Source organism: Procambarus clarkii, chromosome 38 (assembly GCF_040958095.1).
Source record: "Procambarus clarkii isolate CNS0578487 chromosome 38, FALCON_Pclarkii_2.0, whole genome shotgun sequence".
NCBI classification, from domain to species: Eukaryota; Metazoa; Arthropoda; class Malacostraca; order Decapoda; family Cambaridae; genus Procambarus; species Procambarus clarkii.
In genome coordinates this window covers 26,276,168-26,296,605 of record NC_091187.1, presented here as the reverse complement: position 1 = coordinate 26,296,605, position 20,438 = coordinate 26,276,168, and the positions used below count along the sequence as shown (strand labels likewise).

The 20,438-nt window shown below is 39.8% G+C and overlaps 1 protein-coding gene across 1 annotated transcript in view; it reads left to right on the top strand.

Annotated features, from left to right (window-relative positions):
* Positions 1-20,438, top strand: part of LOC123771972 (retinol dehydrogenase 11) — a 138,669-nt gene that overhangs the window by 15,719 nt on the left and 102,512 nt on the right. The window contains exons 2-3 of the mRNA XM_069337895.1: positions 18,808-18,956; positions 19,354-19,446. Of these exons, the coding sequence (XP_069193996.1) occupies positions 18,821-18,956; positions 19,354-19,446 (229 nt within the window). The 5' untranslated portion in view covers positions 18,808-18,820. The remainder of the gene's footprint in view (positions 1-18,807; positions 18,957-19,353; positions 19,447-20,438) is intronic.

Genomic DNA, 20,438 nt, shown 5'->3' with positions numbered 1-20,438 from the left:
ATAGGCTTTCTACAATCACTTCTATTCAATACCCATTGTTTCGTGTTCTGTCTTGTGTTGATGAAATTAATACCCTATTAATGCCACCTCACCCCATCCACCTCTCTCAAATGTAGATATAAAAACGGAGATGCGTAAGTTCTATTCAGTTGTGTATTTGTAAACTAAAGTCTTTGAAAATGTAATAAGTTTTACGAAACGCGCTCGTGTCGCGTCAGACTAGAAATAAAAATGAATTTTGGAGAATTGATTTTTGATTTACCTCCAACAGTGAAAAGAAATGTACGAAAGATTGAGAAAATTCGTGTTAGAATTATTAATCTTACTTTTTCGGTCATATTTAATAATATATATATATATATATATATATATATATATATATATATATATATATATATATATATATATATATATATATATATATATGTCGTACCTAATAGCCAGAACACACTTCTCAGCCTACTATTCAAGGCCCGATTTGCCTAATAAGCCAAGTTTTCATGAATTAATGTTTTTTCGTCTACCTAACCTACCTAACCTAACCTAACCTAGCTTTTTTTGGCTACCTAACCTAACCTTACCTATAAATATAGGTTAGGTTAGGTTAGGTAGGGTTGGTTAGGTTCGGTCATATATCTACGTTAATTTTAACTCCAATAAAAAAAAATTGACCTCATACATAGAGAAAAGGGTTGCTTTATCATTTCATAAGAACAAAATTATAGTAAATATATTAATTCAGGAAAACTTGGCTTATTAGGCAAATCGGGCCTTGAATAGTAGGCTGAGAAGTGAGTTCTGGCTACTAGGTACGACATATATATATATATATATATATATATATATATATATATATATATATATATATATATATATATATATATATATATATATATATATATATATATATATATATATATATATATATATATATATATATATATATATATATATATATATATATATATATATATGTCGTACCTAGTAGCCAGAATGCACTTCTCAGCCTACTATGCAAGGCCCGATTTGCTTAATAAGCCAAGTTTTCCTGAATTAATATATTTTCTCTATTTTTTTTCTTATGAAATGATAAAGCTACCCATTTTATTATGTATGAGGTCACTTTTTTTTATTGGAGTTAAAATTAACGTAGATATATGACCGAACCTAACCAACCCTACCTAACCCAACTTAACCTATCTTTATATGTTAGGTTAGGTTAGGTAGCCGAAAAAGTTAGGTTAGGTTAGGTTAGGTAGGTTAGGTAGTCGAAAAACAATTAATTCATGAAAACTTGGCTTATTAGGCAAATCGGGCCTTGCATAGTAGGCTGAGAAGTGCGTTTTGGCTACTAGGTACGACATATATATATATATATATATATATATATATATATATATATATATATATATATATATATATATATATATATATATATATATGTCGTACCTAGTAGCCAGAACTCACTTCTCAGCCTACTATTCAAGGCCCGATTTGCCTAATAAGCAAAGTTTTCCTGAATTAATATATTTACAACAATTTTTTTTCTTATGAAATGATAAAGCAACCCTTTTCTCTATGTATGAGGTCAATTTTTTTTATTGGAGTTAAAATTTACATAGATATATGACCGAACCTAACCAACCCTACCTAACCTAACCTAACCTATATTTATAGGTAAGGTTAAGTTAGGTAGCCAAAAAAAGCTAGGTTAGGTTAGGTTAGGTAGGTTAGGTAGACGAAAAAACATTAATTCATGAAAACTTGGCTTATTAGGCAAATCGGGCCTTGAATAGTAGGCTGAGAAGTGAGTTCTGGCTATTAGGTACGACATATATATATATATATATATATATATATATATATATATATATATATATATGTATATATATATATATATATATATATATATATATATATATATATATATATGTCGTACCTAGTAGCCAGAACTCACTTTTCAGCCTACAATGCAAGGCCCGATTTGCCTAATAAGCCAAGTTTTCATGAATTAATATATTTTCTCTAATTTTTTCCTTATGAAATGATAAAGCAACCCATTTCATTATATAAAAGGTCAATTTTTTTTTATTGGAGTTAAAATTAACGTAGATATATGACTGAACCTAACCAACCCTACCTAACCTAACCTAACCTATCTTTATAGGTTAGGTTAGGTTAGGTAGCCGAAAAAGTTAGGTTAGGTTAGGTTAGGTAAGTTAGGTAGTCGAAAAGCAATTAATTCATGAAAACTTGGCTTATTAGGCAAATCGGGCCTTGCATAGTAGGCTCAGAAGTGAGTTCTGGCTACTAGGTACGACATATATATATATATATATATATGTATATATATATATATATATATGTCGTACCTAGTAGCCAGAACTCACTTCTCAGCCTACTATGCAATGCCCGATTTGCCTAATAAGCCACGTTTTCATGAATTAATTGTTTTTCGACTATCTAACCTACCTAACCTAACCTAACCTAACTTTTTCGGCTACCTAACCCAACCTAACCTATAAAGATAGGTTAGGTTAGGTTAGGTAGGGTTGGTTAGGTTCGGTCATATATCTACGTTAATTTTAACTCCAATAAAAAAAAATTGACCTCATACATAATGAAATGGGTAGCTTTATCATTTCATAAGAAAAAAAATAGAGAAAATATAATAAATCAGGAAAACTTGGCTTATTAGGCAAATCGGGGCTTGCATAGTAGGCTGAGAAGTGCGTTCTGGCTATTAGGTACGACATATATATATATATATATATATATATATATATATATATATATATGTCGTGCCTAGTACCCAGAATGCACTTCTTGGCCTATTTTAGATGGCCGATTTGCCTAATAGACCGAGAGATTTTTTATATTTTCAATAAATTGTTTCCAATTAGTTTATTTTAATTACTAATATTATATTATATTAGGAACATAAATTATTGACGTAGTTGTGTTAGTTTAGGTTATGTTTAAATAGGTTAGGTTAGGTTAGGTAAGGTTGGTTAGGTTCGGTTATCTATCTACGTTAGTTTTAACTCATATTTAAACAAAACACTTTCGCGCGCCCGGCTAACGTTAAAAAAAAAAACGGTATGTGTGCATGGCGTTTTTGTCACTTAAGTGGCAAAACAAAAATGTGTATACTCTTTTTACTTTCCTGTCATAAGTTCTCAAGCTACGTATTTCATTTTGGTACCAATGTGTTCGCAATATAATTTTCTAAAAGAACATTAGTAAAAAAAGGTTACGAAAGATATAGGGATACCAGCACCAAATAAATAGCTACGTAGATGACTTGCTGTGAGCGCCAAACAGGAACAAAACGTTTCTACTCTTGGGATTGTTGTCAACTCTACACTTGTCCTACAGCGTTAATTTTGGTATCAATGGACTCGCAATGAAATTCCCAACACAGAGATATGAATATAAACGTAGAATCATGGTCGCGGCCCACCCGCAAGAGTGTGGGAAGTGGCCGAACTGTTACCCGGTATTGGTGACTGGACGACACATGAGGGATATGGTGCTTTGAAAGTTTATACTTATTTCACTGTTCTGACATTATTTTTCTATGTACGCCATTCATTTTTGTGCCAATGTGTTCGCAATAGAATGTTCTATGAGCACGTAGGTAAAAAAGATCAACGAAGAGTAAGTTAGAATAGCGTTAAATATAAAACTACGCTGGAACATATCAGTGAGCGTCAAACACACACGAAATGTCTTTACTGTTGTTATGTTTGTCAAGTTTATACTTGTTGCACACAGTTATTTTTGGTTGTACATTGATTGGAATAAAATTCCCTAAACATATATGCATATAATATATGATATGGGAGGAAGCATTACCAGTATAAACGGCTAAAGTCACCCACCTGCAACCCGTTTGGGACACTCATGCAGACACACGCTACACCCAAAAAAATCTATGAAGATTCGAGTCTACTTACGGCAGTTTATGTGATACAGTGTTCATTCTGGTATCAAAATACTCGTTTTAGTTTGTAGTTCATGCGATTTTCAGAATCAACAATAGGGCCATGTCTTCTCGCTGGAGGTTCAACATTTGAGTCAGAGTCAGATCCATCTGACAAAACCGTCTCGTCAAATGGCAGTGTGCCAGACATCTCAGGTTCTGATTCGGTTGCTGCTTCAGCTTGGAGTGTTGAAGTGAACAAGGGCCGCCTCACACCAGATGGTCCAGGAGTTTGCACGGCGTCAGCATAGGCAGGACCTGTGTCATCATTTATGTCCGGAGCGTGCCGCAAGTGTTGAGATACTGTTGCTGTTTGAGGCCCACCTCGTGGAACTGTAACAATGTAAGCTTTTTTCAATCAGTTGTGTTGTATTTGTACAAAACAAAGGCATTATGCAATGCCATTTGCAGGAAATAAAACGTTACCTTTTTGGTTCACTTGTGAGTTTTCTTGGTAAAATGGTAATACTTCACCATTTGATCGAAGTGGTGCACACCTTTCATGAACTTATTGTACCATGCAGCCTAGTGGTGAGAAAGAGAACCTCATGGCGCGCAGTTTGAAACAAACCCAAAGTAAATCGGATTAAAATTTAATTTTATACAAATATTTTTATGGGGACATCATTTTACGTCCACAGAAGCGGGTAGACGAAAGAGGACATATGGTTATGTCCAGGGCATAGTAAAGTGATTTATTAACTTAATCATAATGAAATAGCCAGATTTATCATTTCATACAAAAAAAAAATTAAAAAATATATAAATTCAGGAAAACTTGGCTTATTAGGCAAATTTGGCTTTGCATAGAAGGCCGAGTACGACGTTCTGGTTACTAGGTACAACATATATATATATATATATATATATATATATATATATATATATATATATATGTCGTACCTAATAGCCAGAACGCACTTCTCAGCCTACTATGCAAGGCCAGATTTGCCTAATAGGCCAAGTTTTCATGAATTAATTGTTTTTCGACTACCTAACCTACCTAACCTAACCTAACCTAACTTTTTCGGCTACCTAACCAAACCTAACCTATAATGATAGGTTAGATTAGGTTAGGTAGGGTTGGTTAGGTTCGGTCCTATATCTACGTTAATTTTAACTCCAATAAAAAAAATTGACCTCATACATAATGAAATGGGTAGCTTTATCATTTCATAAGAAAAAAATTAGATAAAATATATTAATTCAGGAAAACTTGGCTTATTAGGCAAATCGGGTCTTGCATAGTAGGCCAAAAAGTGCGTTCTGGCTACTAGGTACGACATATATATATATATATATATATATATATATATATATATATATATATATATATATATATATATATATATATATATATATATATATAGACATATGTCGTACCTAGTAGCCAGAACGCACTTCTCAGCCTACTATGCAAGGCCAAATTTGCCTAATAAGCCAAGTTTTCATGAATTATTTGTTTTTCGACTACCTAACCTACCTAACCTAACCTAACCTAACTTTTTCGGCTACCTAACCTAACCTAACCTATAAAGATAGGTTAGGTTAGGTTAGGTAGGGTTGGTTAGGTTCAGTCATATATCTACGTTAATTTTAACTCCAATAACAAAAATTGACCTCATACATAATGAAATGGGTAGCTTTATCATTTCATAAGAAAAAAAATATAGTAAATATATTAATTCAGGAAAACTTGGCTTATTAGGCAAATCGGGCCTTGAATAGTAGGCTGAGAAGTGAGTTCTGGCTACTAGGTACGACATATATATATATATATATATATATATATATATATATATATATATATATATATATATATATATATATATAATAGGGATACCTCCTCTGGTGCAACTGTAGGGACCCACATCCTTGAAGAAGAAAATAAAGAGTATTCAGAGAAGACCTTGTGGATTCTCACTGAACATTTTAATCTTTCTTTTCCTACCACCCCTATTATTTTTTTGTACGTTTTCTTTTATTTAATTTCATTTTATTTTATTGCAATGCTACAGTTTACAGAGAGCACACATATATATATATATACCAATATAACAATCAGCGTTCGAAGACCCTCAAAGATATTGTTGATTGGAACGTTATCCCTCCAGACAAAAAACAGAAAATTCAATTGACGATATACTATAAACGATTTACCAAAACAACGGCCAACCTACTCATGACAAACTCTCCAGACACAAAGCAGAATGCCTTGAAGGAAACCAACGTTGTCTATGCCTTTAAATACCCACTTGGGGACTGTAAGCCCCAAAGAACTCAATATATAGGCAAGACAACAACGTCTCTTTCCAGGCGACTATCAATGCATAAGCAACAGAGCGCCATCAAGGAACATATAGTTTCCTCTCACAACCAGACCATCACCAGAGAAGTCTTAACAAACAACACAGGTTACAGGTTTTCAGGTTACAGTTGTGTGTGTAAACTAAAGTTTTTGAAAATGTAATAAGTTATTACGAAATGTGTTCAAGCGTCGCATCAGACTAGAAATAAAAATGAACTTTGGAGAATTGATTTTTCAATTACCATCGATCGTAAAAAGAAACATACGAAATATTGAGAAAATTCGTGTTAGAATTATTAATCTTACCTTTTAGGTCATTTCAAAGTTTCAAGGCCTTGACAATATTATCAAACCCAGAGAAATATGGTAAACATAACACATTCTTTGGGCGAATTCTTTCACTGCATATATATTATTATAATATGTACGATATCATAATATTCTGGGTTTGAGAATATTGTCAAGGCCTTGAAACTTTTTAATATACATGTATTGTTTAGCTACGAAAATACTGTTGGTAAGCTATTAGTTAGAAACAGCCCTCGTAGTGATAATTGTGTCATTTATAATTACCTTGTAAAGACTGTAATAAGTTCTATGTTGGGCAAACATCTAAAGATTTGAAATGTAGAATTTCGCAACATAAATACTCCGTAAGACATGGCCAATTGTCTAATGCTTTGTTTGTTCATCTTTCAGAAGATGCTCACCAAACTGATTAGGAGATGGCTTCTTCAATAACGAATTGTAAAAGCACTTATAACAGAAACATAATTGAATCTGCTTTGTTACAGATCACAAAAGAAAGTAATTTGAACATTAGCAGTGGTTTATAAAATTTAGATCCATTTTTGATAGATCAATTAAAGGGCGATTTCAGTAGGATCATTGGAACACAATTGTCTCACTAATTCATTGTAAATATTTACTATCTTATGCCATTATAAGCCTTGTGTGGGCCTGTTGGTGGGTATGGATAGGAGCTGCATCGTTTGGGCCAATAGGCCTTCAGCATTTCTTGTGCGGCTCATATTTGTGTCCACCTAATTCCCATTAATTTGTTATTGTACTTCACCTCACTCCACCATTCTCTCCTGCCTATTCATGTCCAGTACTTGACCTGTAAAATCACTTCTTCTGAAGATGTATTAATATACAAACGTACTTAAGGAAACTCCTGTTTCAATTTTCCTCCGTGGTCTGACACTGTCACATTTATAATCACGAGTTTATTTTCGTGATTTACACACACACACACACACACACACACACACACACACACACACACACACACACACACACACACACACACACACACACACACACACACACACACACACACACACACACACACACACACACACACACACACACACACACACACACACACACACACACACACACACACACACACACACACACACGCACACACACACACACACGCACACACACACACACACACATATATATATATATATATTGTTATGATCTCAGCCTACAGGAGAAACGAGTCTCCCTTCTTGAGAGTTATTCAGCAAGCCTGACCTAACTAGAAGGTCTAGCAAGTATTGAGGTGATAACGCATATGTAAAATAGTTGGTTGGATATGTGTAACAGTTTGAGATTATGGGCAATGCAGAAGAAAATAGATAAATGACTGGCTAGGAGATGTGGACATTTTGCTGGAGGCGTGAGGCTCGCTTCTGGAGGACCTTGACCTCACTTGAGTGCCAGACATCGCAGGGGGAAGCCGCGCTTCGTTGAGCTCCCGTCAGAAGGGAACCCCTAGTGATATATCTCTAAGAGAAGAGAAGTGTGCAGACGTGCCAGCTGTGGAATCGAGCTGGGGACGTGTGGTCTCAAGTCGTGGACGATAATTAGTGAATATTAAGCCGCCCGGAGGCATTATTGTGGGCTGTGTGGAGCGCCCTGACCAGACGCCGTCAGAGGAAAAGCGCCCTCGACCAGTTAATCTGTGGTAAGCACGATATACGCCAGTTCATAGTGATTGCATTGTAGTTGGTCGTGTGCCCAGCGACAGTAGCGATGTTTATTTATAAGTTAGACATGTTTTAATAAGGCAGAAGGCCTGAAATAGGAGAGTGAAGAGGGAGGAACACGGAGCGACGTCCGTCCTCTCTGAGCGCTGGCGGACGACTGAGGGAGCCGGCTCCGGATGGAGGAAGACCCTCCCAGCGAGTGAGGACGCCGCCGCCAGGCGAGGTGGAGTATGGACCCGCCCAAAACGGGGGAGTCCACTCTCACTGTATGTAGAGGACAGATAGAGGTTTGAGGCAAGCATATTGTGTGGTTATTTTTGTTTATGTGTTAAAGGGGAACATTTTATTGGAGTGTCGATGGGTTGCAGGTTTGTCTTTTGGGGAAGAAGTTGCTGAGAACTTCGAAGCCAGCAGATGAAGTAGCTGATGAGACTCCAAGGTAGTGGAGCAGAGGACCTCGAGCTGTGAGGAGAAGCAGCAGTGAAGAGGAGTGTCACGTGCTTCTGTAGAGGTGGTGAAGCACCATAGTTACTCGAGGAAACTTCATGGTGTAGCAGCCAAGAGAGCTGTGGAGGACCCTAGCAGAAGGGTGAAGCACCGTAGTTGCTCAAGGAAACTTCATGATAGCAGCCTGGAGGAGCTGCAGAGGATCCTGGTAGTGAAGCCCGGAAGAACCTAAAGAAATAGGGTAGTGAACTTCCAGAGGTGGAAGGGGAAGTTCTGGTGGATTACTAGTAGGGAGTTGATAGTGTTTGGTTGTCATTAGCGTGCAAGACGCAGTGAGAGGTGAGTGACTGTTGGCATTCTTGCGTCAAGGAGTTTTTTTATACTGAAGTATCAATGAACATTTATACTGGTATATGTTATTGCATTCAAATGCTGGTTTTCTATATATATATGTTATCTTGCTGATGGTGTAACAGTGTGTAGGCTTGACCAACTTGAGGAAGTTAATAGTATCAGGTGGTGAACCAGGAGGTAGGATACCACTTGATAAGCTGATAATAGAGTTCTGATGGTATTGGAGTGCAACCTGATTGTGATATTATAGAGTATAGGATTCATTATTATTATATGTGTGTATGTATCGTGTATGTGCTTTGTTCAGTAAATGTGTCACAATTTGCTGGTGTTTGCCCTTGTCCTAGTGAGGCTTCCCAGGAGGTAGTAAAGAAGGAGAGAGAGAGAGAGAAAGAACCATGAACCACTGCTGTGGACAGGGTAGGAGGTAATACTAGTAAGTCATAGGGGGATTGAGGAGATCATATCTCATAAGGAGAGAGTGGGGAGTCACAGCGGCTCGAGTGGGTGTGTGCACGTGACGACGAGGCTAAGTGTTGGAGCCGCATCCCCTGAACGTGTGACGTTGAGCCCCTCTCCAAGAGCCAGAAGCGCCAAGGGTGATCTCCTAGTATAAGCACTCTACCGAGTTGTGGGTTGGGTTGTCCGTAGAGGAGGATCAACGACGACTACACCAACCAACCCACAGTATATAATAAATTGGGGGCCTGTGTCCGGGAGAGTGAACTGACACACCCACACCCTGTCCAAGAGTGGATTTGTACACCCTTGCTGAAATAAACTGTGTGACCGCAGGTGTATATTCTCTCTCTTGGGAAGACTCACAGGACAAAGATGGATAAGGTGCAAGCATTTGTGGAGTCAGGCAAGCCTGAGGACTTGGAAGGTTGCACGAGGGATCAATTGAAACAAATAGCAGAAAAATGTGGCATCAGGTTGAAAGCATCTAAAGTAGCTGGGATGAAGGATGAGATCCTGAGGCAGTTAAGAGCCAAAAGTGAAGCGGCAGAGCAAGGAGCCCAAAAAGGAGCTGAAAGTGGAAAGGAGGATGATGGGCAGGATGAAGTGAGATCCCAGGGATCGAGTAGGAGCAGCAAGAGTAGCCGCAGTAGTAGGAGTAGCCGGAATAGGAGCTTGGAGAGATTCCAGTTAGAGCTCCAGATGCAGCGTGAGGACAAGGAGAGACAGTTCCAGCTGGAAAAGATGAAATTAGAACTGCAGATGAAAAATGAAGCCGAGAAGGAAAAAGAGAAAACCAGACTGGAAGTAGAAAAAGAGAAAACCAAACTGGAAGTAGAAAAAGAGAAAACCAGAGTAAGGGAACTGGAGTTGGAACAAGAGAAAGAAAAAGAGAAAGCAAGACTAGAGGTCGAAAAAGAAAAAGAGAGAACAAAACAAATGCAGATAGAAGCGAACAGAACCTTGGCTGAGCAAAGGATTGAACATGGGTTGCCAGAGAGCACCACCCAGGTATCACACCCACCAGATGTTAGGGTTAGGGAGAAGGACATTCCCTTGTTTGTTCCCGAAGAGGCAGAGAGCTTTTTCGAGCACTTTGAAAAAGTAGCCAGCATCAAGGAGTGGCCACAGGAGGAATGGGCCCAGCTGGTCCAGTTAAGATTGACCGGTGCAGCCAGGGAGGCATACACCCAATTGTCACTGGAAGAGTGCCAGGATTACGCCACAGTAAAGAGCAGCATATTGCGCTCGTTTCAGTTAACCTCAGAAGCTTATAGGAAGCGCTTCAGAGAAATGGTGAAAGTTGGAGCATGTACGTTTGCTGAGACAGCAAGGGATCTGGAAAGACGATTCCAGAAGTGGATTGAGGCTGCTGGAGTTGGATCTTATGCTGACCTGAAGCAACTGATGGTCATGGAGAAGTTCTTGGAGATGATGCATCCCGAAACAAAGTTCAAGATCCAAGAAGCAGGGATAATGGAGGTGAAAGATGCCGCAGATAGGGCGGATATGATTACTGAAGCATACAAGAGCTTGAGGGAGAACAGAGTGAGAAGTGAGGCGAGATGCAGCAATGGCAGATCCAATGGAGTCTGGGGAGGAAGAAATTATGAGAAACCCAGAGGAGTCTGGGGTGAGAAAAATTTTGATAAATGGGCAGATAAAAGTAAGTACCCTAAAACTCAGAAGAGTAGGTCGCGCACTTCGTCTGAAAGTGAGGATGGAGGAGCCAAACGAGAAACTAATCGTTATCCAGGAAATCAAGAGTCCAGTAAAGCTCCACAGAGTACGAGTAGTACGTCTGGCCCGAGGAAGTCCAATACGAGCGGGCAGAGTCAGAGCTACTCTGGTACATATAGAAGAGACTTTTCCCAGATGAGATGTTACAATTGTAACGGATTGGGTCACGTGATGCGAGATTGTCGGCAGGGCAAGAGAGTTGTGACCCTGGCCATGTGTGACCCCCGAAGTAAATATACTAATGTGTTCCGAGACAAACCACAGAAGGTGAACTTAGTGAACGAGAGGTATAGGCCATTCATGAGCAAAGGTTGGATCAGTGTAGGAGGCCAACCTGAGGTAGAAGTTGGTATCTTAAGAGATACCGGAGCTAATCAGAGCTTGATTACGAGAAGCCTGATTGGGGATGGTCGACGGTTAGCTGGCAGGAGTAAGATGAAAGTATATGGGTTATTGTCGGAGAGTGACATGCCCGTATGTGCTGTCCAGCTAAGGTCGGAATATGTGTCGGCGGAGGTGATGTTGGGAGTGTGCCCCGACATACCTATTCCAGGAGTCCAAGTGATCCTGGGGAATGACTTGTGTGGGACAAAGGTGTTGCCAAGAGTCATAGCGGAGACTGTGCCAGAGGAGTGCCCAGAAGGCCACTGCACGGGTGGGACACCTGAGAGTGTGAACCTGACTGACATCCGAGGAGATGCGTCAGGAGACCGCCAAGCCATTGAGTACCCTGTCTCGGTAGTGATGAAGACAGAGGTGGCCGACGAGGAAGACACTGGAGAAGGTGAGACAGTGTCGATTAAACCGGTGGAAGATATCGATGTAGATATAGCATGGCTGTTTGATGAAGGTCCAGCCCAGGAAAATGAAGTCTCGGTGAGGTCAAAAGTGAAGATGGCCCAGCCGAAGAAGAATCAGGTGAAGAGAGCGGACCTGAGTAGAGCCCGGACTGCTGAAATTAAGAGTCGGAAGGCGAATGCAACTGTGCTGAGTGGGAATGAGGAAAGATGTGGACAGACTGAGGACGGAAGTAGAACGTCAAGTTGTCCACGAGCACAGAGGCATCTGGATAGTAGAGTTAAGTTGTTTGAGGTGTCAGGAGTTGATGTGTTTCACAGAAAACCTGAAGAAAAGATAGTGAAGAAGAGTAGTAACCGAGAAGGTGAAATGAGAAGAGACAGTATGTGTGGAGAGATGCTTACGAGCACACAAGGAGAGGTAAAGCGACATGTACGGTCGAGTGCTGTTGGATGTAGCACAGCGCTCGGAGAAACTTTTAGGGAACGAAGAAGAGTCGAAGGAGAAGAAATGGAGTTGTATAGAGGTGAGAAGTGTGGGAAGAGGATGATGATGCAAGCATGGAGGAATAGAAGAAAGCCGAGGACTCGATGGAGGTCAAACAGGATGAGGTCTCGGATATATGAGGAGACGAAAGGGAGGAGCGTCGGTGAAGACGATGGAGTGAAGTATGATGACAGGAGACGAAAGTATAATGGCAGTAGATGGAAGTATGAAGACGACAGAGGAGGTACAGACAGTAGATGTCTGACTCTGGACGAGAAGAGAAGAAGACGAGGAAACGGAGGGTGGAGACAATAAGTAGAGTGGACCAATGGATTGCAGGCGTCCAAGGTGGACAGCCTAGCCAAGAGGTGTCAGAGAGGTCAAATCGTTTATGAGAAGATCATGTTTCTGGCGAGTTGTGAGCCAGATGTTGCAAAGAGCAACGAACTAATTGCAGACTCTTAAGGGAGTACGTAAGCAGATCAACCGTTCGAACCAATCGGTTGAAGAACGAGACAGCGTGGTGGCGGATGTATTATCCCGAGCTTTGCCACTGGAATAACTCTCAAAAATAAGGGGAGGGGAGTGTTATGATCTCAGCCTACAGGAGAAACGAGTCTCCCTTCTTGAGAGTTATTCAGCAAGCCTGACCTAACTAGAAGGTCTAGCAAGTATTGAGGTGATAACGCATATGTAAAATAGTTGGTTGGATATGTGTAACAGTTTGAGATTATGGGCAATGCAGAAGAAAATAGATAAATGACTGGCTAGGAGATGTGGACATTTTGCTGGAGGCGTGAGGCTCGCTTCTGGAGGACCTTGACCTCACTTGAGTGCCAGACATCGCAGGGGGAAGCCGCGCTTCGTTGAGCTCCCGTCAGAAGGGAACCCCTAGTGATATATCTCTAAGAGAAGAGAAGTGTGCAGACGTGCCAGCTGTGGAATCGAGCTGGGGACGTGTGGTCTCAAGTCGTGGACGATAATTAGTGAATATTAAGCCGCCCGGAGGCATTATTGTGGGCTGTGTGGAGCGCCCTGACCAGACGCCGTCAGAGGAAAAGCGCCCTCGACCAGTTAATCTGTGGTAAGCACGATATACGCCAGTTCATAGTGATTGCATTGTAGTTGGTCGTGTGCCCAGCGACAGTAGCGATGTTTATTTATAAGTTAGACATGTTTTAATAAGGCAGAAGGCCTGAAATAGGAGAGTGAAGAGGGAGGAACACGGAGCGACGTCCGTCCTCTCTGAGCGCTGGCGGACGACTGAGGGAGCCGGCTCCGGATGGAGGAAGACCCTCCCAGCGAGTGAGGACGCCGCCGCCAGGCGAGGTGGAGTATGGACCCGCCCAAAACGGGGGAGTCCACTCTCACTGTATGTAGAGGACAGATAGAGGTTTGAGGCAAGCATATTGTGTGGTTATTTTTGTTTATGTGTTAAAGGGGAACATTTTATTGGAGTGTCGATGGGTTGCAGGTTTGTCTTTTGGGGAAGAAGTTGCTGAGAACTTCGAAGCCAGCAGATGAAGTAGCTGATGAGACTCCAAGGTAGTGGAGCAGAGGACCTCGAGCTGTGAGGAGAAGCAGCAGTGAAGAGGAGTGTCACGTGCTTCTGTAGAGGTGGTGAAGCACCATAGTTACTCGAGGAAACTTCATGGTGTAGCAGCCAAGAGAGCTGTGGAGGACCCTAGCAGAAGGGTGAAGCACCGTAGTTGCTCAAGGAAACTTCATGATAGCAGCCTGGAGGAGCTGCAGAGGATCCTGGTAGTGAAGCCCGGAAGAACCTAAAGAAATAGGGTAGTGAACTTCCAGAGGTGGAAGGGGAAGTTCTGGTGGATTACTAGTAGGGAGTTGATAGTGTTTGGTTGTCATTAGCGTGCAAGACGCAGTGAGAGGTGAGTGACTGTTGGCATTCTTGCGTCAAGGAGTTTTTTTATACTGAAGTATCAATGAACATTTATACTGGTATATGTTATTGCATTCAAATGCTGGTTTTCTATATATATATGTTATCTTGCTGATGGTGTAACAGTGTGTAGGCTTGACCAACTTGAGGAAGTTAATAGTATCAGGTGGTGAACCAGGAGGTAGGATACCACTTGATAAGCTGATAATAGAGTTCTGATGGTATTGGAGTGCAACCTGATTGTGATATTATAGAGTATAGGATTCATTATTATTATATGTGTGTATGTATCGTGTATGTGCTTTGTTCAGTAAATGTGTCACAATTTGCTGGTGTTTGCCCTTGTCCTAGTGAGGCTTCCCAGGAGGTAGTAAAGAAGGAGAGAGAGAGAGAGAAAGAACCATGAACCACTGCTGTGGACAGGGTAGGAGGTAATACTAGTAAGTCATAGGGGGATTGAGGAGATCATATCTCATAAGGAGAGAGTGGGGAGTCACAGCGGCTCGAGTGGGTGTGTGCACGTGACGACGAGGCTAAGTGTTGGAGCCGCATCCCCTGAACGTGTGACGTTGAGCCCCTCTCCAAGAGCCAGAAGCGCCAAGGGTGATCTCCTAGTATAAGCACTCTACCGAGTTGTGGGTTGGGTTGTCCGTAGAGGAAGATCAACGACGACTACACCAACCAACCCACAGTCTATAATAATATATATATATATATATATATATATATATATATATATATATATATATATATATATATATATATATATATATATATATATATATATATATATATGTCGTACCTAGTAGCCAGAACGCACTTCTCAGCCTACTATGCAAGGCCCGAATTGCCTACTAAGCCAAGTTTTCCTTAATTAATATATTTTCTCTAATTTTTTTCTTATGAAAATGATAAAGCTACCCATTTCATTATGTATGAGGTCATTTTTTTTTATTGAAGTTAAAATTAACGTAGATATATGACCGAACCTAACCAACCCTACCTAACCTAACCTAACCTATCTTTAAAGGTTAGGTTAGGTTAGGTAGCAGAAAAAGTTAGGTTAGGTAGGTTAGGTAGTCGAAAAAACATTAATTCATGAAAACTTGGCTTATTAGGCAAGTTGGGCCTTGCATAGTAGGCTCAGAAGTGTGTTCTGGCTACTAGGTACGACATATGTATATATATATATATATATATATATATATATATATATATATATATATATATATATATATATATATATATATATATATATATATATATATGTCGTACCTAGTAGCCAGAACGCACTTCTCAGCCGACTATGCAAGGCCCGATTTGCCTAATAAGCCAAGTTTTCCTGAATTAATATATTTTCTCTAATTTTTTTCTTATGAAATGATAAAGCTACCCATTTCATTATGTATGAGGTAAATTTTTTTTTATTGGAGTTAAAATTAACGTAGATATATGACCGAACCTAACCAACCCTACCTAATCTAACCTAACCTATCTTTATAGGTTAGGTTAGGTTAGGTAGCCGAAAAAGTTAGGTTAGGTTAGGTTAGGTAGGTTAGGTAGTCGAAAAAAAATTAATTCATGAAAACTTGGCTTCTTAGGCAAATCGGGCCTTGCATAGTATGCTGAGAAGTGCATTCTGGCTACTAGGTACGACATATATATATATATATATATATATATATATATATATATATATATATATATATATATATATATATATATATATATATATATATATGTCGTACCTAGTAGCCAGAACGCACTTCTCGGCCTACTATGCAAGGCCCGATTTGCCTAATAAGCCAAGTTTTCATGAATTATTTATTTTTCGACTACCTTACCTACCTAACCTAACCTAACCTAACTTTTTCGGTTACCTAACCTAACCTAACCTATAAAGATAGGTTAGGTTAGGTTAGGTAGGGTTTGTTAGGTTCGGTCACATATCTACGTTAATTTTAACTCCAATAAAAAAAATTGACCTTATACATAATGAAATGGGTAGCTTTATCTTTTCATAAGAAAAAAATTCGAGAAAATATATTAATTCAGGAAAACTTGGCTTATTAGGCAAATCGGGCCTTGCATAGTAGGCTGAGAAGTGCGTTCTGGCTACTAGGTACGACATATATATATATATATATATATATATATATATATATATATATATATATATATATATATATATATATATATATATATATATATATATTGAAAAATCAATTCTCCAAAATTCATTTTTATTTTTTAGTCTCACGCGACGCTTGAACGCTTTTCGTAATAACGTATTACAATTTCAAAGACTAGTTTACACACACACAACTTATAACCTGAAAAAACTTAACAGAGTTTTTCTAATATTAACGCTAAACAGCTTGTCTTATATACTCGCATTTGGGTGAGGTGATATGTTGAAACAGTTTTTGATGAGGTGAACAAACTTTTGACCAACACAAGACAGAACATGGTTCAAAGGGTATAAATTGGATATGTGAAAGAGAAGAATGGAAGTAACTGCCAAGGGCCTATTGGCCTATACTCCTCTTGATGCTTCTATATTTGTACGGAGTCTTGAAGTGTGTAGAATATAGTTGTGCATTAATTGGCTGTTGATTGCTGGTGTTGACTTTTTGATGTGTAGTGCCTCGCAGATGTCAAGCCGCCTACTATCGCTGTATCTATCGATGATTTCTGTGTTGTTTGTTAATACTTCTCTGGTGATGGGCTGGTTGTGGGAAGAGATTATATTTATTATAATCTCATAATAGTGAGATTATTATATTACACAGTCTCCGTGGTGTAGTGGTAAGACACTCGCCTGGCGTTCCGCGAGCGCTTTATCATGGGTTCGTATCCTGGCCGGGGAGGATTTACTGGGTGCAAATCCTTAACTGTAGCATCTGTTTAACTCAACAGTAAAATGAGTACTTGGTTATAAAAACGATTCTTCGCGGCGGGGATCGTATTCCAGGGACCTACCCGAAACGCTATGCGTACTAGTGGCTGTACAAGAATGTAACAACTCTTGTATATATCTAAAAAAAAAAAAAAATGTTCCCTAATGGAGCCCTGTTGGTTATGCATTGTAAATCGCCTGGAAAGAGATGTTGTTGCCTTGCCTATATACTGAGTTCTTTGGGACTTACAGTCCCCAAGTGGACATTTGAAGGCATAGACGACGTTGGTCTCTTTTAAGGCGTTCTGCTTTGTGTCTGGAGAGTTTTTCATGAGTAGGTTGGCCGTTTTTTTTAGTTTTATAGTAAATGGTCAATTGTATCTTCTGATTTTTGTCTGTAGGGATAACGTTCCTATTAATAATATCTTTCAGGACCCTTTCCTCCGTTTTATGAGCTGTGGAAAACAAGTTCCAGTAAAATAGTCTAATAGGGGGTACAGGTGTTGTGTTAGTTGACTCTTCAAAGGTTGCATGGCGTTTCACCTTCCTTTTTATGATGTCTTCAACGAAACCATTGGAGAAGCCATTGTTGACTAGGACCTGCCTTACCCTACAGAGTTCTTCATCGACTTGCTTCCATTCTGAGCTGTGGCTGAGAGCACGGTCGACATAAGTGTTGACAACACTTCTCTTGTACCTGTCACTGTTACAGTCACTGTTAGCACTGAGGCACATTCCTATGTTTGTTTCCTTAGTGTAGACTGCAGTGTGGAAACCTCCGCTCCTTTCCGTGACTGTTACATCTAGAAAGGGCAGCTTCCCATCCTTCTCCATCTCGTAAGTGAAACTCAACACAGAATTCTGCTCGAATACCTTCTTTAGCTCCCGCAGACGTCTGACATCAGGTATCTGTGTGAAAATGTCGTCAACATATCTGCAGTATATGGCCGGTTTCAAGTTCATTCCAACTAAGACCTTCTGTTCGATGGTAGAAGGTTCGACCTTCTGTTTGCTTCTGGTCAACTGTTGCAGTCAGCACCGCAAGCCTCTCTGGCATGCCGGCCGAGGGCAGCCCTGCACTCGGCTCACCAAGGACCGGTGACCGTCTTATAAACTCTGCCATCCGGCGTACAGGAAATGCCAACCACTACACTGCTTTGAATCCGTTTCTACACTCAAACTGCTTCCGCTGCCAATACGTTAAAAGAGAACCATTCATTCAATTCTACATAGTTGTCTGGGTACAACATCCCCTCACCCATTACCCAGCACCCCTTCCGTATCCCCCTTTGCCACACCTTTCACGTATCATATCTTCATGTGGACATTACATCTGACCGTAATAATAATCATCATTATATATTCCGAGCAGAATAAATATGACAAAAATGAATTAATACCAATACTTGGAGTTTGCTGTGTCTACAGAACCTGCAGGAGCATGTTATGCTGGGTGGCCGGGGCGGTGGTGGCATTGGTTCTGGCCATAAAGTTCGTCTACAGGTTCCAGTCCGGACGATGCTCCTCCCACAGGAAACTGGTGGGCAAGACGGTCATTATCACCGGAGCTTCTGCTGGTATGTAAAACCTATCCACCTTCACTCTGGCATGAAAGGTACGAGAACCATTGTTTTAAATGATCATTTGCATGTTATGTAGTACAAAGTTTGATGTGATTCTGTACCAGGAAATATCTGGTGGTGCATAAACTCTTCCAACTATGCACGTAGAAATGAATGTGTGTTGTGTTTGCTAGTATTCATCATCAGTCCAGCGATGCACTTAATTAGGAATGAATGTGTGGTGTGTTTGCTAGTATACATCATATGCATTATATACTCCCTAATCTAGAGGAGAGAAACTATGACAAGTATGTGCAGCAGCAGTAGTAATAATGACACTTGTTATTATAACTTAGTAGCGGCAACAGAAGCAGCGTGACACTTGTCAGGTTAACGTGTTAATACTTACCAGGCATCGGGAAGGAGACGGCGAGGGACCTGGCCTCACGAGGAGCCCGCGTCATCCTCGCCTGCAGGAACACTGACAAGGCCCAAAAAGTTGCAGGTAAAAATTTGATTTTGTGGATCAAAAAAGTTTGTGTATCAAGCGATTATAATGGAATTCTGAGAGCAATAAACCAGTTGATCCAAACTAAGTTCCATGTTTGTGGAAACCTTTAATTGATATGAATAGTGTAAGGACCTTGAAACATGACGGCTACTGTATGATGCTTGTATGTGTAGTCGTCGTGAACTTATGTCTTGTCACAACTACTATCTTTAATCTCAAGTGGTGTCCATTATCAGAGCATCCTTGATGCTACCAACCTTTATACTGTCTTCCCTGATGCTACTTACCTTGATACTACCAACCTTAATGCTACTTACCATGATACTGCCTTCCTTCATGCTATAGTATCCTTCATGCTATATACTATGACACTACCTACCTTGTGTTGGGATCTAACCTCGGCGTTGTTTTGATCTTTGCGTTCGGGACTTGGAGCTATTTATAATAACCGAGTGATATACTCGTCAGCACACTCTGTGTTGTCTCCTTGGTTTCACATGAATGGAAAGTGGCCTTCGTTCATTCTTTTGATCGATAAGCTATCTTCGGTAATACAATATCAAAATTAGGTATAGATAAGAAATCGGGGGGCACAAAAAAAATCTTACAATTTAATTAGTCTCTACTAAAAAGTATTTGAACATATAAGCTATTCTATAGTTAGGTGAAGTGAGAATGAATGGTCATGACATGGGGGGGGGGGGGTATTAATAGGGTTTCCGTGACTACTTGATCGGTGACATGAGTGAAGGGTATAAGTGGATATACGGGTATGAAAGGGGGTATTTGTCAACCATTGGTAAATACCAGTGTGAACATTGTGCTATTTTCTTATTTCTAAGGTATAGACCTTCTGCAGTTTATTTCACAGTGGCAGTTAATGATTGGTTCAACATGGGTGGAAATATATAGAAGATACCGTACGGTTACCCCAAAAAGGCTTTTTGCAATTTCATTCTTATGTTTAATACACAATCTTTTAGCCA